The sequence below is a fragment of the Bubalus kerabau genome, chromosome 4, assembly GCF_029407905.1.
Source record: "Bubalus kerabau isolate K-KA32 ecotype Philippines breed swamp buffalo chromosome 4, PCC_UOA_SB_1v2, whole genome shotgun sequence".
In the NCBI taxonomy this organism is placed as follows: domain Eukaryota; kingdom Metazoa; phylum Chordata; class Mammalia; order Artiodactyla; family Bovidae; genus Bubalus; species Bubalus kerabau.
The window spans coordinates 128479252-128497432 of NC_073627.1; the positions used below are offsets into that span (position 1 = coordinate 128479252).

Sequence of the window (18181 nt, forward strand, 5' to 3'; positions counted from 1 at the left end):
CATTCCAGTATTCTTGCATGGGAAATCCCATAGATAATGGAGCCTGATGGGCTACAGTCCATGGGGTTGCAAAGAGTCTGACACCACTTGTCACCTGAGCACACATTATGTCCTAGAGCCATACATCCTGGGGTGTGAAGTCAAGTGGGCCTTACGAAGCCTTATTATGAACAAAGCAAGTGGAGGTGATGGAATTCCAGCTGAGCTATTTAAAATCCTAAAAGATGATGCAGCTAAAACTGCAGCAGTCATTATGCCAGCAAATTTGGAAAACTCAGCAGTGGCCACAGGACTGGAAAAGGTCACTTTTCATTCCAGTCCTTAAAGAAGGGCAATGCCAAAGAATGTTCAAACTACCATACAGTTGCACTCATTTCACATGCTAGCAAGGTTTTGCTCAAAATCTTTCAAGCTAGGCTTCAGCAGTGCATGAACTGAGAACTTCCAGATGTACAAAGTGGGTTTTGAAGAGGCAGAGAAACCAGAGATCAAATTGCCAACATTTGTTGGATCATGGAGAAAACAAGGGAATTCCAGAAAAACATCTACTTTTGCTTCATTGACTATGCTAAAGCCTTTGACTGTGTGGAACAGAACAAACTGGGAAATTCTTACAGAGATAGGAGTACAGACCACCTTACCTGTCTCCTGAGAAACCTGTATGCTGGTCAAGAAGCAACAGTTAGAACTGGACATGGAACTAACTAGTTCAAAATTGGGAAAGGAGTATGACAAGGCTATATATTGTCACCCTGCTTATTTAACTCATATGCAGAAATGCTGGGCTGGATAAATCACAAGCTGGAATCAAGATTGCTGGGAGGAATATCAACAACCTCAGATATGCAGATGATACCACTCTAATGGCAGAAAGTAAAGAGGAACTAAGGAACCTCTTGAGAGTGAAAAAGCTGGCTTAAAACTCAGCATTCAAAAAGCTGTGATCATGGCATCTGGTCCCTTCACTTAATGGCAGATAGATGGGGAAAGAATGGAAACAGTGGCAGATTTTCTTTTCTTCGGCTTCAAAATCACTGTAGATGGTGACTGCAGCCATAAAATTAAGACACTTGCTCCTTAGAAGGAAAGCTGTGACAAACCAAGGCAGTGTAAACAGGGACATAACTTTAGGGTTTTCCAGGTGGTGCAGTGATAACAAATCTGCCTGCCAATGCAGGAGACACAGGAAACATGGGTTCAATCCTTGGGTCGGAAAGATCCCCTGATGAAGAAATGTCAACCTACTCTAGTGATCTTGCCTGAAAAATTCCGTGGACATGGGAGCCTAGTGGGCTACAGTTCATGGGGTTACCAAGAGTTGGACTTGACTGAGCTCGTGTGCTTTGCCGACAAAGGTCAATATATCAAAGCTGTGGTTTTTCCAGGAGTCGTGTGGATGTGAGGGAGTTGGTCCATAAAGAAGACTGAGTGCTGAAGAGTTGATAACTTTCGAATTGTGGTACTGGAGAACTTGAGAATCCTTTGGACTGCATGGAGATCAAACCAGTCAATCCTTAAGGAAATCAACCCTGAATATTCATTGGAAGGACTGTTGTTGAAACTGAAGCTCCAATACTTTTAGGAGTTCTTATCATCAGTCATCTTCCTTCATTCCTTTCTTACACCTGTAAGACACACAAGTCTTTATTTTTTTCAGCACTGTATAGCAGAAGGAGATCAAACCAGTCAATCCTGAAGGAAATCCACACTAAATATTCATTGGAAGGACTGATGCTGAAGCTGAAGCTCCAATACTTTGGCCACCTGACGCAAAGAGCCGACTCACTGGAAAAGACCCTGATGCTGGGAAAGACTGAAGGCAAAGGCAAGAGAAGGAGACAACAGAGGATGAGATGGTCGGATGGCATCGCTGATTAAGTGGACATGAGTTTGAGCCAACTCCAGCAGATTGTGAAGGACAGGGAAGCCTGGCGTGCTGCAGTCTATAGGTCTATAGAGTTGCAAAGAGTCGGACATGACTGAATAACTGAACATGTATTTTGAGGCAAAAAATGAGAAAACTAAAGTCTAAGTATTGAATTTTTCATTAAACTTACTCAGTTCAAAATTACTAACTTTTTTCCAAGATTATATTTTCTGCAGTATTAAAATATCCTTTTATGCAACAATGGTAATTTTTTTCAGTGACCTTATTGACAAAATTTTTAAACTGATCCCTCACTTTATTTTATTTTTTATGAATATACTTTTGGAACCTGGTCAGCTCAGAGATTCTTCTGAAAGTCTTAACCAATCATGTTACTTTCTTGCTTAAAACCCTTCAGGGTGGACTGGTATGGTCTACAGCAATATAATCCCACTGGGGTTTTAAATCCATATGTACATTATGTTCTTTCTGTACTAAATAAAATATCTTAGGTTTTTTTCCCTAAATTTTTCAAATGTATGAAGATGCTTTTATGATGATAATCAGTTTAAAAAGTTTGACTTTTCATTAGCCTTTGTCATTTTGTATTTTTTAAAATCATATAATTCCTGTCAAGTGTGAAAGCCTTTGAAATACTATTAAAAGCCTCATCAGTAAATTTAAAACTATAAGGGGAAAAATGGATTTGACAATATAATTAAAATTTTCATATAGTAAAAACTATAAATCACATTTAAAGATAGAAACATATGTAAAACATTCAGCATGCTGTATTTGAAAAACTGAAGTATATTATCCTTATTACAAACAGATTTTATAACTCATTTTGCAAGAGGGAAATCAGTAAGGAATATGGAATAGCAATTCCCAGAAGAAATATAATATTCCAATTAATATGAAAAAAGTTTAACTTTACCAAGAATAAATATTTCCGCTTAAAACAAGATGATATTTTTTTCCTTGCACTTAATAGAATTAATATATAAATAACTTGTTTGGGAAGGGTTTGGAGAAACAGACACTATTCTAACTGCTCGTGGAACTGGCTATTATTAGTATGTTCTTTTGAGGACAATTTGGCTATTTATATTCAAAAGCCTTACATTTAAAAAGTCCCTTTTTACTTAGCAATACATTTTCCTGCAAATGTATTTAGAAAAATAACTAGGAATGTGGTTAATGTTTGACTGTTAGGATGTTTATCATAGTGTTTTGAATAGTAAATTGGCAGCAATCTAAATATCCAGCAATTTGCAAGTTAGTTTAAAAAAGAGAAAAGATTATGATTCATTCATAGTGAATGCTATTCAGCCATTAAAAATTATTTTGTCAATAAATAATGACATGTAAAATATTTATAAAATAATATTAAGCATGGGATATGGTGAATTAAGCTAAATATCAATTTCAGTGGTTATTTTTGGTAGTGGATTTTTTCCATTTAAAAAATACTTTCAATGGATATGTATTTATAATTAAGAAATAGTTATTGGGAATCACTATAGAATGATTCCATGATTTATGCTCTACTTGTCTCTAGTTTTCCACACACAGCACATCTAACTGCTGTTGCCTCAGAGTACAACATCCTTGTGCATATCTTTGTACCTTTGCTTACCCCTTGCCCTTAGGGAGTTCCTGCTCATTTTTTAAAAAAACAAGTTCAAATGACACCACCATGAAACATTTACTAACTGTCCTCTTTTCTTTGCTTACTCAACATATTTATTTTGTATAGCTATATATTTATAATACCTTCCCCACTAGGCAGTGAAGTGCTCATTCATTTAATAAATATTTGTGAATTTGTGAGTAGGACTGTGTGTGTTGGGTACTACAAGATCTAACCATGAGTTATGCACACAGGTTTTGCCTGCCTTCAAGGAGTTTATAGCCTTTTAAAGTTATTCCCTTACACTGTAACATTAAGTATTGTGATAGAAGTATAGAGTGCTTTGGGAAATTAGACGATCAGTAAATCTGGCCCAGACTGGATATAGAGAGAGGTCTTCCTAGAAGGGCTAATTGTTGAGTATTAAAAAGGAAATAAGTGTTATCCAGGTCAAGAAATCGGGAGAATGTGGTTTCAGGTAGCAGAAACAGCCTGTACAAAAGCCTGGAATTTTTTAAATTGTTGTTTCAGGAAGGCCATTATGGTGCTTGTGGATATTGATTTCTGATAGAAAATAATTCTATATAATTTTATCTTGGAGGAATTCTTTTCTTTGAGAGATAAGGTAGTTACATACAATAGTGTATGTTAGAGAAAGCATCCTAATATTGAATTAAGCAGAAATTAAAATGTGATAGGTTATAATTTTTAAATATTTGTAAATATATTCCCACTGATTGAGAAATTAATGTAAAATAATTAAAATCTGAATTATAGAGTATTTTAATTGTGTTTTTGTTTTTACTGAAGTATAATTGATTTACAGTATTGTTTTCTGGGGTACAGCAAATGATTCAGTTATATATATTCTTTTCATGTTCTCCATAATGGTTTATTACAACATATTTAATATAGTTCCCTGTGCTATACAGTAGGATCTTGTTGTTTATCTGTGTTATAAATAATAGTTTGTATCTGCTAATCCCAAACTCCTAATTTATCCACCCCACTTTCCCCTTTTGTAACCATAAGTTTGTTTTCTTGGGCTGTGAGTCTGTTTCTGTTTTGTGAATAAGTTTATTTGTATATCATCTTTTAGATTCCCCATATGAGTGATATCATCTGTTATCTTCATTTAGTATGATAATCTCTAAGTCCATCCATGTTTGCAAATGGTGTTATTTCATTCTTTTTTATGGCTGAGTAGTATTCCTCTATATATGTATATATTATCACATCCTCTTTATTCATTCATCTGTCCATGGACATCTAGGTTGCTTCTGTGTCTTGGCTATTGTAATAATGCTGCTATGAACATTGGGGTACATATAATTTTTTGAATTAGATTTTTTCTGCTATATGCCCAGGAACGGGATTGCTGGATCATATGACAATTCTGTTTTTAGTTTTTTAAGGAACCTCCATACTGTTTTCCATAGTGCTTATACCAGTTTACATTCCCACCAAGAATGTAGACGGATTCCCTTTTCTTTACATACTCTCCAGCATTAATTATTTGTACACTTTTTAATGATGGCCATTCTCACTGGTGTAAGGGGATACCACATTGTAGTTTTGAATTGCATTTCTCTGTTAATTAGCATTGTTGAACATCTTTTCATGTGCCTATTGGCTATCTAGATGTTTTCTTTGGAGAAATGTCTGTATAGGTCTTCTGCCCATTTTTTTATTGGGTTTTTTATTATTAAGTGGTACAAGCTTTTGTAAATTTTGGAAATTAAGCCCTTGGAGGTCACATTTGCAATTACTTTCTCCCAGTCCGTAGGTTGTCTTTTTGTTTGGTTTATGGTTTTCTTTGCTATGCAAAAGCTTATAAGTTTGCATAAGTGCCATTTATCTATTTTGTCTTTCATTTCTTTTGCCTTGGAAAACTGTTAATTATTTTGTAATCTTGACTGATCCTAGTAAAATGTCGCTAAGTGAGATTATTTGGGGAATGCATTTGAAATAATGGGCTTCCCTGATGGCTCAGATGGTAAAGAATCTGCTTGCAGTGCAGGAGACCTGGGTTTGATCCCTGGGTTGGGAAGATACCCTGGAGAAGGGAATGGCTACCCACTCCAGTTTAATAGATTAAACATGATGGCATGTTTTCCCTCTTTTTTGGTGAACGAAAGATTTTAAAAATTCTGTAGTGCTTTACAATTTTAATGGCTTCCCTGGTGGCTCAGCTGGTAAACAATCCGCCTGCAATGTGGGAGACCTGGGTTCGGTCCCTGAGTTGGGAAGATCCCTGGAGAAGGGAACAGGTACCCACTCTAGTATTCTGGCCTGGAGAATCCCATGGCCTGTATAGTCCATGGGGTCACAAAGAGTCAGATTCGACTGAGCAACTTTCACTTTTACTTTACAATTTTAAAAAGTTTCACATAGATGATTTCATATAATCCCGTAATAAACCCTCCCCTTTCCCCTTCCTTTCCCTCTTCTGCCCCTCCTTGCTTCCTTCTTCGCAGTGCTGGTAACCACTAGTTTATTCTCTGTATCTGTTCATCTGCTTCTTTTTTTTTTTATTTACTAATTTGTTGTATTTTTTAGATTCCACTTACAAATGATATCATATAGTATTTGTCTTTCTCTGTCTGACTTATTTCCCTTAGCATAATGCCCTCCAAGTCCATCCATTTTGCTGTAGGCAAAATTTCATTCCTTTTTATGTCTGAGTAGTATTCCATATATATATACACCACATCTTTATCCATTCATCTGTTGATAGACACATGGGTTATTTTCATATCACAGCAGTTGTAAATAATGCTGCTGTACACATTGGAGTGCATATATATTTTTGAATTTTATTTTCAGATATATATCCAGGAGTAGAATTTCTGGGTCACATGGGTCTAATTTAGTTTTTTGAGAAACCTCTGTTTTCCACAGTGCCTGTATCCATACATTCCCATGAGCAGTGTATGAGGGTTCCTTTTTCTCCACATATATACCAACATTTGATATCTCTGTTCTTTTTGATGAGAGCCATTCTGACAGGTATGAGATGATACCTCATGGTGATTTTTAAATTTATGTTTCTCTGATTATTATTGATATTGAGCATCTTTTCATGTGCCTGTTGGCCATCTGCATTTCAACTTTGGAAAAACGTCTGTTTCCTCTGCCCATATTTTAACTGGGTTGTTTGTTTTTTTATGTTGAGTTGTGTAGGCTGTTTATATATTTTGGATATTAACCCTTTAACAGTCATATCATTTGCAGTAACTTCTCCCATTCAGTAGGTTGTCTTTTCAAATTATTTTGTCAGTAATTTCCTTTACTGTACAAAAGTCTTTAAGTTAAAAAAATTTTTTTATTAATTTATTAATGTGGTTCACAAATTATACATAGCCATAAAATTATTTTGAAATATATATAATCACTAAGGAACAACATCTTCCAACCCTAAGTCCTTTTTTTCATTTAAAAAACAATTTTTATTTTATATTAGACTATAGTTGATTTACAATATTGTATTAGTTTCAGGTGTACAGCAGAGTAGTTTAGGTTTTTATATATACATAGTTAAGTGTATGTATGTATATGTGTATATATATGTATGTGTGTGTGTATATGTATGTATGTATATATAGGTCCTTGTTGATCATCTGTTTTATATGTAGAAGTGTGTATATGTTAATCCCAAACTCCCACCCTCTTTCCCCTTTGGTAACCATAAGCTTGTTTTCTAAGGCTATAAGTCTATTTCTGTTTTGTAAATAAGTTCCTTTATATCATTTTTCCAAAATTCCACACATATAAGTGACATTATATGGTATTTGTCTTTTTCTGACTGATTTATTTCACTTAGTTTGATAATCTATTGGGCTTCTCAGGTGGCACAGTGGTAAAGAATCTGCCTGCCATTGCGGGAGACACAAGATACACAGGTTCAATCCTTGGGTCAGGAAGATCCCCTGGAGTAGGAAATGGCAACCCACTCCAGTATTCTTGCCTAGAAAATTCCATGTATAGAGGAGCCTGGTGGGCTACAATCCATGGGATTGCAAAGAGTTGGATACAACTGAGCACACATGCACGATACTGTCTAGGACCATTCATGTTGCTCCAAGTGGTATTATTTCATTCTTTTTTTTTCTATTTGTGTTTCTTAATATTTGTATTATTTCTATGCATATATTTTTAATACTGAATTCTAGAGTATTTCATTGTTTTTTATAGCTGAGTAAGATTCCATTCTATATATGTACCACGTCTTTTTTTTTAATTTGAAGTATAATTGATTTATACAATGTTGTACTAATTTCTGCTGTATAGGTGACTCAGTTATATACATATATACATTCTTTTTTTAATGTTCTTTTCCATTATGTTTTATCCCACCAGATTAGATATAGTTTCTTGTGATATACAAGGTATACAGGTAGGACCTTGTTGTTTATCCATTCTAAATATATTAGTTTGCATCCACTAACCCCAAACTCCCAGTCCATCGTTCTTCTGCCCAACACCCCCACCCCTTGGCAATCACTCTGTGTCTGTGAGTCTGTTTCTATTCTGTAGATAGGTTCATTTGTGCCATATTTTAGATTCCACATGTAAGTGATATCATGTGTTATTTCTCTTTTTGACACTTCACTTAGTGAAATAACGTCTGGTTGCATTCATGGTGCCTGCTAATGGCATCATTTCTTTTCTTTTTATGGCTGAGTAGTATTCCATTATATTACATTGGCCAAATGAACTTTTTGGCCAACCCTGTATATATATATCTTCTTTATCCATTCATCAGTCAGTGGACATTTAGGTTGCTTCCATGTCTTAGCTGTTGTAAATAGTGCTACAGTGAACATTGGGGTGCATGTCCCAAATATTTTCAAAATATGGTTTTTTCCTAGATATATGCCTAGGGGTGGGACTGCTGGATCATATAGCAGTTATGTTTTTAGACTTTTAAGGAACCTCCATAATGTACCCCATAGTGACTGTACCAGTTTACCTTCACAGCAATAGTGTAGGAGGGTTCCCTTTTTCCCACACCCACTCTAGCATTTATTGTTTGTAGACTTTTTGTTGATGGCCATTCTGATTGGTACCTCATTGTAGCTTTGATTTGCATTTCTCTAATAATTAGCAGTGTCCAGCATGTCACACAGAGTTGGACACAACTGAAGTAACTTAGCAGCAGCAGCAGCATGTTTTTCAAAATATTAGCATCTTTTCTTGTGCTTTCTGGCCATTGGTATGCCCTCTTTGGAGAAATGTCTAGATTTTCTGCTCATTTTTTTGATTGGGTTGTTGTTTTGATTTTGAGCTGTGTGAGCTCTTCGTATATTTTGGGGATTAATCCCTTGTTGGTCAAATCGTTGGCAAATATTTTCTCTCATTTTGTGGGTTGTCTTTTCATTTGGTTTATGGTCGCCTTTGTTGTGCAAAAGCTTTTAAGTTTACTTAGATCTTATTTATTTTTGTTTCCTTTGCTTTAGGAGACAGATCAGAAAAAAAAAAAAATGCTGTGTTTTATTTCAAACAGTGTTCTTCTGCCTTATGTTTTCCTCTAGGAGTTGTATAGTATCTGGTCTTAGATTTAGGTCATTAATCCATTTTGAATTTATTTTTGTATATGGTGTTAGAGAATGTTCAAATTTCATTCTCTTACATGTCTAGTTTTCCAGCACTACTTATTGAAGAAACTGTCTTTCCTCCGTTGTGTATTCTTGCCTCTTTCTCATAGATTAATTGACCATAGGTATGTGGGTTTATTTCTGGGCTCTCCATCCTGTTCCATTGATCTGTGTGTGTTTTTGTGCCAGTACTATAGTGCTTTGATTATTGTAGCTTGGTAGTATAGTCTGAGGGCTGCCTTGGTGGCTCAGATGGTGAAGAATCTGCCTGCAATGCAGGCGACCTAAGTTCAATCCCTGGGTTGGGAAGATCCCCTGGAGGAGGGCATAGCAACCCACTGGTATTCTTGCATTGAGAATCCCCATGGACAGAGGAGCCTGGCAAGCTACAGTCCATGAGGTCGCAAAGAGTCAGACACGAGGAGTGACTAAGCACAGCACAGTATAGTCAGAAAGCATGAATCTTCCACCTCTGTTCTTTGCTATTTGGAGTCTTTGTGTTTCCATACAAATTTTAAAATTATTTGTTCTACTTCTGTGAAAAATGCCATTGGTATCTTGATAGGGATTGCATTGAATCTGTAGACTGCCTTGGACAATATGGTCATTTTAACAATAATAGTAGGTCTTCTATTCCAAGGACACATATCTTTCTGTGTCGTCTTCTCATCTTCAGTTTCTTGCATCAGTGTATTATAGTTTTCTAAGTATAGGTCTTTTATCTCCTTAGGTAGGTTTATTCCTACGTATTTTATGCTCTTTGACATGATGGTAAATGGAATTGTTTCCTTAATTTCTCTTTCTGATAGTTCATTGTTAGCATATAGAACTGCAACAGATTTCTGTATATCTTGTATCCTGCAACTTTACCACATTTGTTGATGTGCTCTAATAGTTTTCTGTGGTATCTTTAGGATTTTCTGTTATGTAGTATCATGTCATCTGCAAGCAGTGAGTTTTACTTTTTCCTTTCTTATTTGGAGTCCTTTTATTTCTTTTTCATCTCTAATTGTTTTCCTCTAGGATAGGACTTCAGAATGGACATCCTTGTTTTGTTTCTGATCTTAACGCATTATTGACTGGGGGATTTTTGCAGAAACTAATGCCTGTGGCTGGCAGTTTGTTATGTAAATGAATATTGAAATGTCTCTGATAAATAATTTTGGGATAACAAAAGACATATTGATACGTCTCTGATCGATAATGTGGTAAACGGAAATGCCCTCAGCTTTTCACCATTGAGTATGATGTTGTGGCTTTGTCATATATTGCCTTATATTAAGCCAGATTCCCTCTATACCTGCTTTCTGGAGAGTTTTTAATCATAAATGGATGCTGAACTTTATCAAAAGATTTGTTTGCATATGTTGAGATGATCGTATGGTGTTTATTCTTCAATTTCTTAAGGTGGTTTATCACACTCATTGATTTGTGGATATTGAAAAATCTTTGCATCCCTGGGATAAAATCTGACTTGATCATGTTGTATGATCCTCTTCATATTGTTGGATTTAGTTTGCTAATATTTTGTTGAGGATTTTTGCATCTGTGTTTATCAGTGATACTGGCCTGTAATTACTATGTGCATGTGATATCTTTGACTGGTTTTGGTATCAGGAACTCATAGAATGAGTTTGAGAGTGTTCCTTCCTCTGCAATTTTTTAGAATAGTTTGAGAAGGATAGATTTTAACTCTTCCCTAAATGTTTGGTAGAATTCACCTGTGAAGCCATTTGGTCCTGGACTTTGGTTTGTGGGGAGTTTTTATTTTTATTTTTAAATTTTAAAATATTTATTAATTTATTTACTTGGCTGTGCCATGTGGCTTTCAGGATGTTAGTTCCCCATCCAGGGATGGAACCTGGCCCTCAGCAGTGAAAGCAGAGTTCTAACTACTGGGTCATTAGGGAATTCCCTGTGAGGACTTTTTAAATTACTGATTGAATTTTATTACTGATAATTGATCTGTTCGTATTTTCTATTTCTTCCTGGTTTAATCTTGGTTCAAGACTGTACCTTTTTAAGAATTTTTCCATTTCTTCTTCATTGTCTTAGAAGTGAGTTATTTGGGGAATGCCTTTGAATTAATTGGGCTTTCCTGGTGGCTCAATTGGTAAAGAATCTGCCTGCAATGCAGGAGACCCAGATTAGATCCCTGGGTCAGGAAGATCCCCTGGAGAAGGGAATGACAACTCTCTCCAGTATTCTTGCCTGGAGAATTTCATGGACAGAGGACCCTGTGGGCTATAGTCCATGGGGTCACAAAGAGTAGGACACAACTGAGTGACTAAACACTTTCACTTTCACTTTGAATTGATTTTGTATATGTAAATATATTTTAAAGAGAAATGTACACTAAATAGAAAGCGATGTTATTTGTAGCAAAGTAAATATTTGTCATAATTTTGAACACTTTATGCTTAACATGTTTCACCTGCAATTAAGTATTCAAAATCTCCTTTGTCTCCTATTGTCTCTTACCATTTGTGTTTCCTATATAGATTCTAAAATTCATTTTCTCTAGCATTGTTCTCTAAACACCCACCTCTATTCCTGATTTTCAATAAAATAATTTAACACAAGTAGATAAAATTACAACATGGTCCTCATTAACTCCTTGTATCCTCTGGTTATGTAAAGTATACTTACTACTGTTATATATTAGAATCACTGGGTTTGTACAGTAAGTTTGTAGTCCTTTTTTGGTTTGTTTTCTTGATTAGGTAACAGCAGTTTTCTTTAATAAGAGATTAAATAAACCAGTTTTTCTTTTCTGCTTTGTAGATTTCTTGATAACCGGCTGTTTGCCACCTGTTCTGATGACACTACGATAGCCCTATGGGATCTGAGAAAACTGAACACGAAAGTATGCACTTTACATGGTCACACTAGCTGGGTGAAGAACATCGAATATGATACTAATACAAGACTCTTAGTAACGTCAGGATTTGATGGAAATGTCATTATTTGGGACACCAACAGGTTTGTGAACAGGAGACTATGTTAGGATTATGAACAACAAAAAAATGGTTTTAAAATGGTAAAAAAAAACACTCAGTGTTCTGTCTTAGCTCTCATATTTCTTTAGAAGAAAGAAACTGGCTTTGGGAAAAACAATCAGAAAGTGATTCTGTCTTTAGTTCCTTGCACTTAGTCATATATCATGACTAAAAAACTTGGAGAAAATTATATAGAAAAAAGACCAAGTACTTGGTACTTGAGACCAAGTACCAAATACTTAACCAAGACCAAGTTAATGATGAAAACTGGTTTATAAGATGAGTTTCCTGAATTTAAGGAAGAATATTTTGTTATTTCCTTTGTGGAACTGAAATGTTTTCCTTTGATCCTTCAATTCTAAATCTATTTTGTAAATTTTGAAGTTTGTTTTCATGCATTAAAAGAGTAGTTTCTCAGTTAGAGTGGTACTGATGTTAGGGGAATGTTGAGACATAATGTGTGGTGCAGTTTTAGTTGTCACTACAGGAGAAGAGAAGAGGATTTCCACTCACATTTAGTCAGCAGAGAACAGAGTTTGTAAACATCCTGCGGTGCATGGGGTAGTTTTCACAGTGGGCCAGTCATCCCATCTAAGTTGTCACTGAAACACTTCAATAGAATATCTCCTGATAGAGAACTGAAAGAGTTGAAGTTTCGGAAATAATTATAAGTTTCTGAAATATTCTTTTTAGAGCTCATATGTAAAACTAGGGGAATATTCTTAAAAGATTTCTAGTTATGCATAGTGTTTGAGCCAAGCATAGAGCTACTGATTATCTTTAAGACAAGCATCCTGTTTAAACTTAGAACTAATTATTTTTTAATTTAGAAGATTTTAATGTTATTAATAACCTTGACTTAGTTGGCAGATGTAGAATTCTGCTGCCAAATAGTGAATACATCCTCTGAAGCAGAGTTTGAACATGTACAAAAATTGAGTGTGTTCTGGACTACAAAGTACGTCTCAACCAGTAACAAAGAATTGTTATCACACAAATCTTTTCTCTGATATCAGTATAGTTTAAATAACTACAGGTAAATTAAAATTCCAAGGTTTGGAGACTTATAAACTTACGTCCTAAATAATTGATGGGTCAAAGAAAAAAATCATAGTGAAGTTAAAAGATAGACTAAAAATTAATGAACTAAAGCATCTTACTCAAAAAACTTGAAAAAGATAATAAATCTGATGAAAGTAGATATATAGAAATGATTAAGATAAAAGCAGAAATTAATGAAACAGAAAATGAAAGTACAATAAAGATTTTTTTAAAAGCTTGTTCTTCTCTGGTAAGGTACATTAAGGAAAAAAGAGAGATGACACAGTCTTAACAATGAGAGACAATAAAAAATACAATATAAAGTAAAATAATAAGGTCACTTTTATGCCAATATACTTGAAAACTTTGATGAAACTGACAGATTACCCCAAAAAATACACCTTTGCAAAAGTGATCAAGAAAGGAATAGAAAAAAATAGACATTACGAGGACAGATATTTAACCATTATGCACTGGTTCAGCTGAAAAGGTTGTTAAAAGATTGAATTTCTTCCAAACTAACTAATAGATAGTTACTGTCATGAATCATCCTCAGGTGTCATATCCTCGCACCTCTGGGTACCCACGAACCTCTCTGGAGATACCTCTCTCAAGATCTCTCTTTATGATCCGGTAGCCGAAGTCACTCTTACATAGTAAACTAATTGCAGGATCCAGTTCCAACACTGAAACTCTGAAACTCAGGATCCAATTCCAGCATCAACTCTGACTAGTTTTCATGTAGGGCTGGTTATTTAAATATTCTGAACATCACCTCTGCTTTAACCATTAGAGAAATGAAAGAAAAAAAAGTCAATTAAAACATAGCTACTAATTAAACAGCAGCATGTCAGTTTTACAGGTGACTTCTACCAAATATTACAAGAAACAGAACATTCCAATTTTATTACTGTCCAGATTGCAGAAAAATGGAATTCTCCTTACCTTAGGTATGAAGCTGGTATGGCCTTGATACTTGAATTCAAAATGAAAGTTCAGTCTGTAATGTGAATGTAGATGTGAATATTCTAAAAAAAAAAAAAAATGATTCTGTAAGAAATTAATCAAAATAATCATGACCACTTTGGGTTTATTCTAGAAATGAAAAGACGATTTATCAGTAGAAATTCTGTTAGTATAATTTATCCCATTAACAGATTAAACATAAATCCTTATGACTGTTATCAGCTGAAGAATAACATTCAACAGTCATTCATAATTAAAAGGGACATCATTACCAACCTTACAGAAATTAAAAGGATTAAAAAGGAATACATGCTTACTCAGTTGTATCCTACTCTTTGTGACCCTTTGGATTGTAGCCCACCAGGCTCTTCTGTCCATGGGATTTTCCCAGCAAGAATACTAGAGTGCATTGCCATTTCCTCCTCCAGGGGATCTTCCCTACCCAGGGACTGAACCCATGACTCCTGTGTGTCCTGCACTGTAGACGGATTCTTCACCCACTTAGCCATCAGGGAAGCCCCACAAAAGAACACAATGAACAACTTTATGGCAACAAATTGGACAACTTCGATAAACAAATACCTGCAGAATCACAAATTATTTAACTCAAGAGCAAACAGAAAATCTCTAGACCTATTGACCTATATAGCAAGTAAAGAAATTGTATTGGCAATTTAAAAATCTTCCCACAATGAAAAGCCCAGACTTGTAAGACTTCACTCATGAAGTTTGGTAAATTTTACCAGACATTTACAGAATAAATAATATCAATCTTTCACAAAGTCTTACAGAAAATAGAGAGGAAGGGAGAGCACTTACCAACTCATTTTATGAGGCTGGTATTACTCTGATACAAACCCAGACAAACATCATAAGAATAGAAAACTACAGACCAATATCCTTCTCCTGATAGTTTGATAAAAATTCTCAATAAAATATTAGCAAATCTAACCTAGCAACATATGTAAGGGATTATATGTCACAACCAGTGGAATTTATTCCAGGATATAGATAGGGTTGGTTAAACATCTAAAAATCAATTTGTGTAATATATTAATAAAGGTCAAAGTCCATATATATGATCATTCAAAGGCAGAAAAAACACAAGACAAAATCCAATACCCATCTGTGATAAAACTAGGAATAAGAAGGAACTTTTTCAACTTGATAAAGGACAGCTATAAAAAGCCTACAGCTCAAATCATACTCGGTGTTGAAAGACTAAAAACACCCCCACTAAGACTGGGAACAAGGCAAGGATGCCTACTCTCACCACTTTTATACAACATCTTACTGGATATGCACTGAGAGTACATTCAGACAAGAAAAATAACAGGCATTTAGATTGGAAAGAAAGAAGTAAAATTATCTATATATAAGATATGAGCGTATATATTAAAAATGTTGAATTCACAAAACTACTAGAACTAATAAGTTCGGCAAGGTCATAAAATATGTAAGATTCATATATAAAATTATGTTTCTGTTCATGAGCAATGAACAGTCCAAAAAAGAATGAAAAGAAAAATTTCACTCATAATAGCATCAAAAAGAATAAAATATAAGATATAAATGAATGGAGAGACCATTTCATGCTTATGGATCTCAATATCATTAAGATGGCAATTCTCTCAAATTAGTATATAGATTCAGTGCAATCCCTATCAACTCTAGCTGCCTTTTTTTTTTTTTGGACAAATTGTCAAACCAATTCTAAAATTTTTATGGAAATACAAATAACCCAGAATAACCAAAACAATCTTCAAAAGGAAGAATGAATTTGGAAAATTCACACTTTCTGATTTCAGAAATTTCTACGGAGCCATAGTAATCAAGGCAAGGTGGTACTGGCATAGGATAGAAATCTAACATAAGGGAACAAAATAGAGAGTCCAGAAATCAATCCTTATATTTATGATCAGCTGATTTTCAACAAAGGTGCTAAGGTAATTCAGTGGTTCAGGAAAAGATAGTCTGTTCAACAAATGATATGAGCAACCAGATACCCACATGCAAAGAGATGAATTTAGACCATTATCTCATATCACAGAAATGAATTCAAAATGGATTTCAACCTGAACATAAGAGCTGAAACTATATAACTCTTAGAAGAAAACATGTGAGTGAATTTTCATATAACACCAAACTGATTTTAAAAATGGATAAAATGGACTTCATTAAAGTTAAAAAGCTTTGTACATCAAATGACACTAAGAAAGTGAAAAGGAATATTACAGAATGGGATAGCATATTTGTAGATCACATTTACTAAAGGATTTGTATCCAGAATGTATAAAGAACACTTCCAGCTCACTTATATGTATTACAAATAACCCACTTTAAAAATAGGTGAGATATTTACATAGACATTTCACCAAGAGCAATATACAAATGATTAATAAGCACCTGAATAGATGTATGACATCATTAGTCTTAAAGGAAATGCAAATCAAAACCGAAATAAGATACCACTTCATATTCAATAAGATAGCTTTAACAAAAAAGACAGCAACAAATACTGGCAAGAATATGAAGAAACCAGAATCTCACATATTGCTTGTAGGAAAATAAAATGATACAGCCATTTTAGAAAACAGTTTTGGCAGCTTCTTAAAATGTTAACCACAAGAGTTGCCATATGATCTAGCAATTCCACTTCTAGGTATCTACCCAAGAGAAATGAATACATATGTTTGCACAAAGAATGCTTATAATAGTATTATTCATAATAGCAGAAGAAAATAGAACCAGTTCAAATACTTATAAACTGGTAAAAGGATGAACAACATGTGATGATATATTTATACACATATTATATGTGATAACAAAGTACTGTTAGGTGCTACAATGTCGAAGAACCCCAGAAAAGTTGAGTGAAAAAGCTAAACCAGAAGACAGTTTACTGTATGATTCTATTTATATACAGTGTCAACAACAGGCAGATCTGTAGAGATAGGAAATAGTACTGGTTACCTGTGGCTGGGAGTCGGAAAGGGAGTAACTGCTAATGGGGAAGAGGGATTTTTAAAGTGATGAAAATGTTCTAAAATTGGGTTATATTGAGTACACAATTCAGTAAATTTACTTAAAAAATCATTTAATTGTACACTTAAAATGAATGAGTTTTATGGTATGAAATTATACCATGATAAAACTGTTTAAAACAATCTGTTAATTAGAAGGAAACCCATTAAAAGTATGCACTAAAAACCTATAGCACATTTTGAAATGGTGAAATTTTAGAAGTTTTCTCTCTAAAATCAGGAAGGAGAACATACTTGCTCTTACTATTACTGTTCACTATTGTTTTAGTGTGGAGGGAGGCAGGGTCCTAGTTGGTGCAGTAAAATAAGGATTGTAATATATAAGGATTGGAAAAGAAAAAAATGAAACAACATTCACAGATGATATGATTGTCTATATCAGGGGCTGGCAAACTTTCTATAAAGGACTGTGGAATAAATATTTTAGACTTTGTGTGTTCTACTGGGGCTTCCCAGGTGGCGCTGGTGGTAAAGAACCTGCCTGCCAATGCAGGAGACTTAAGAGATGCAGGTTCGACCCCTAGGTTGGGAAGATCCTCTGGAGGAGGAAATGGCAACCCACTCCAGTATTCTTGCCTGGAGAATCCCATGGACAGAGCAACCTGGTGGACTACAGCCCATGAGGTCGCAAAGAGTCGGACAAGTGAAGTGACTTAGCATGCACACATGTTCTGTTGTCTCTGAGCAGTCATAGATAATACATGAATGAGTATGGCTGTGTTCCAACAAACTTTCTATATAGAAACAGGCAATGAGAACTTCCTGGTAGTACAGTGGATAACAATCTGCCTGCCATTGTAGGGGACACGAGTTCAATCCCTGGTCCAGGAAGATTCCACATGCCACAGAGCAACTAAGCCTGTGCACCACACTACTGAGCCCAAGTGCCAGAACTACTGAAGCCCATGTGCCTACCGCCTGTGCTCTGCAACAATAAAAGCCACCACAATGAGAAGCCCCTGCTTGCTGCAGCTAGAGAAAGCCCATGTGCAGCAGTGAAGACCTCTAATAAAAAATAATAAATTAATAAAAAA

At 35.0% G+C, this 18181-nt stretch overlaps 1 protein-coding gene across 1 annotated transcript in view; it reads left to right on the plus strand.

Moving 5' to 3' along the window:
- Window positions 1-18181, plus strand: part of DCAF10 (DDB1 and CUL4 associated factor 10) — a 51824-nt gene that overhangs the window by 23195 nt on the left and 10448 nt on the right. Inside the window, exon 3 of the mRNA XM_055578565.1 lies at window positions 11882-12079. Within this exon, the coding sequence (XP_055434540.1) occupies window positions 11882-12079 (198 nt within the window). The remainder of the gene's footprint in view (window positions 1-11881; window positions 12080-18181) is intronic.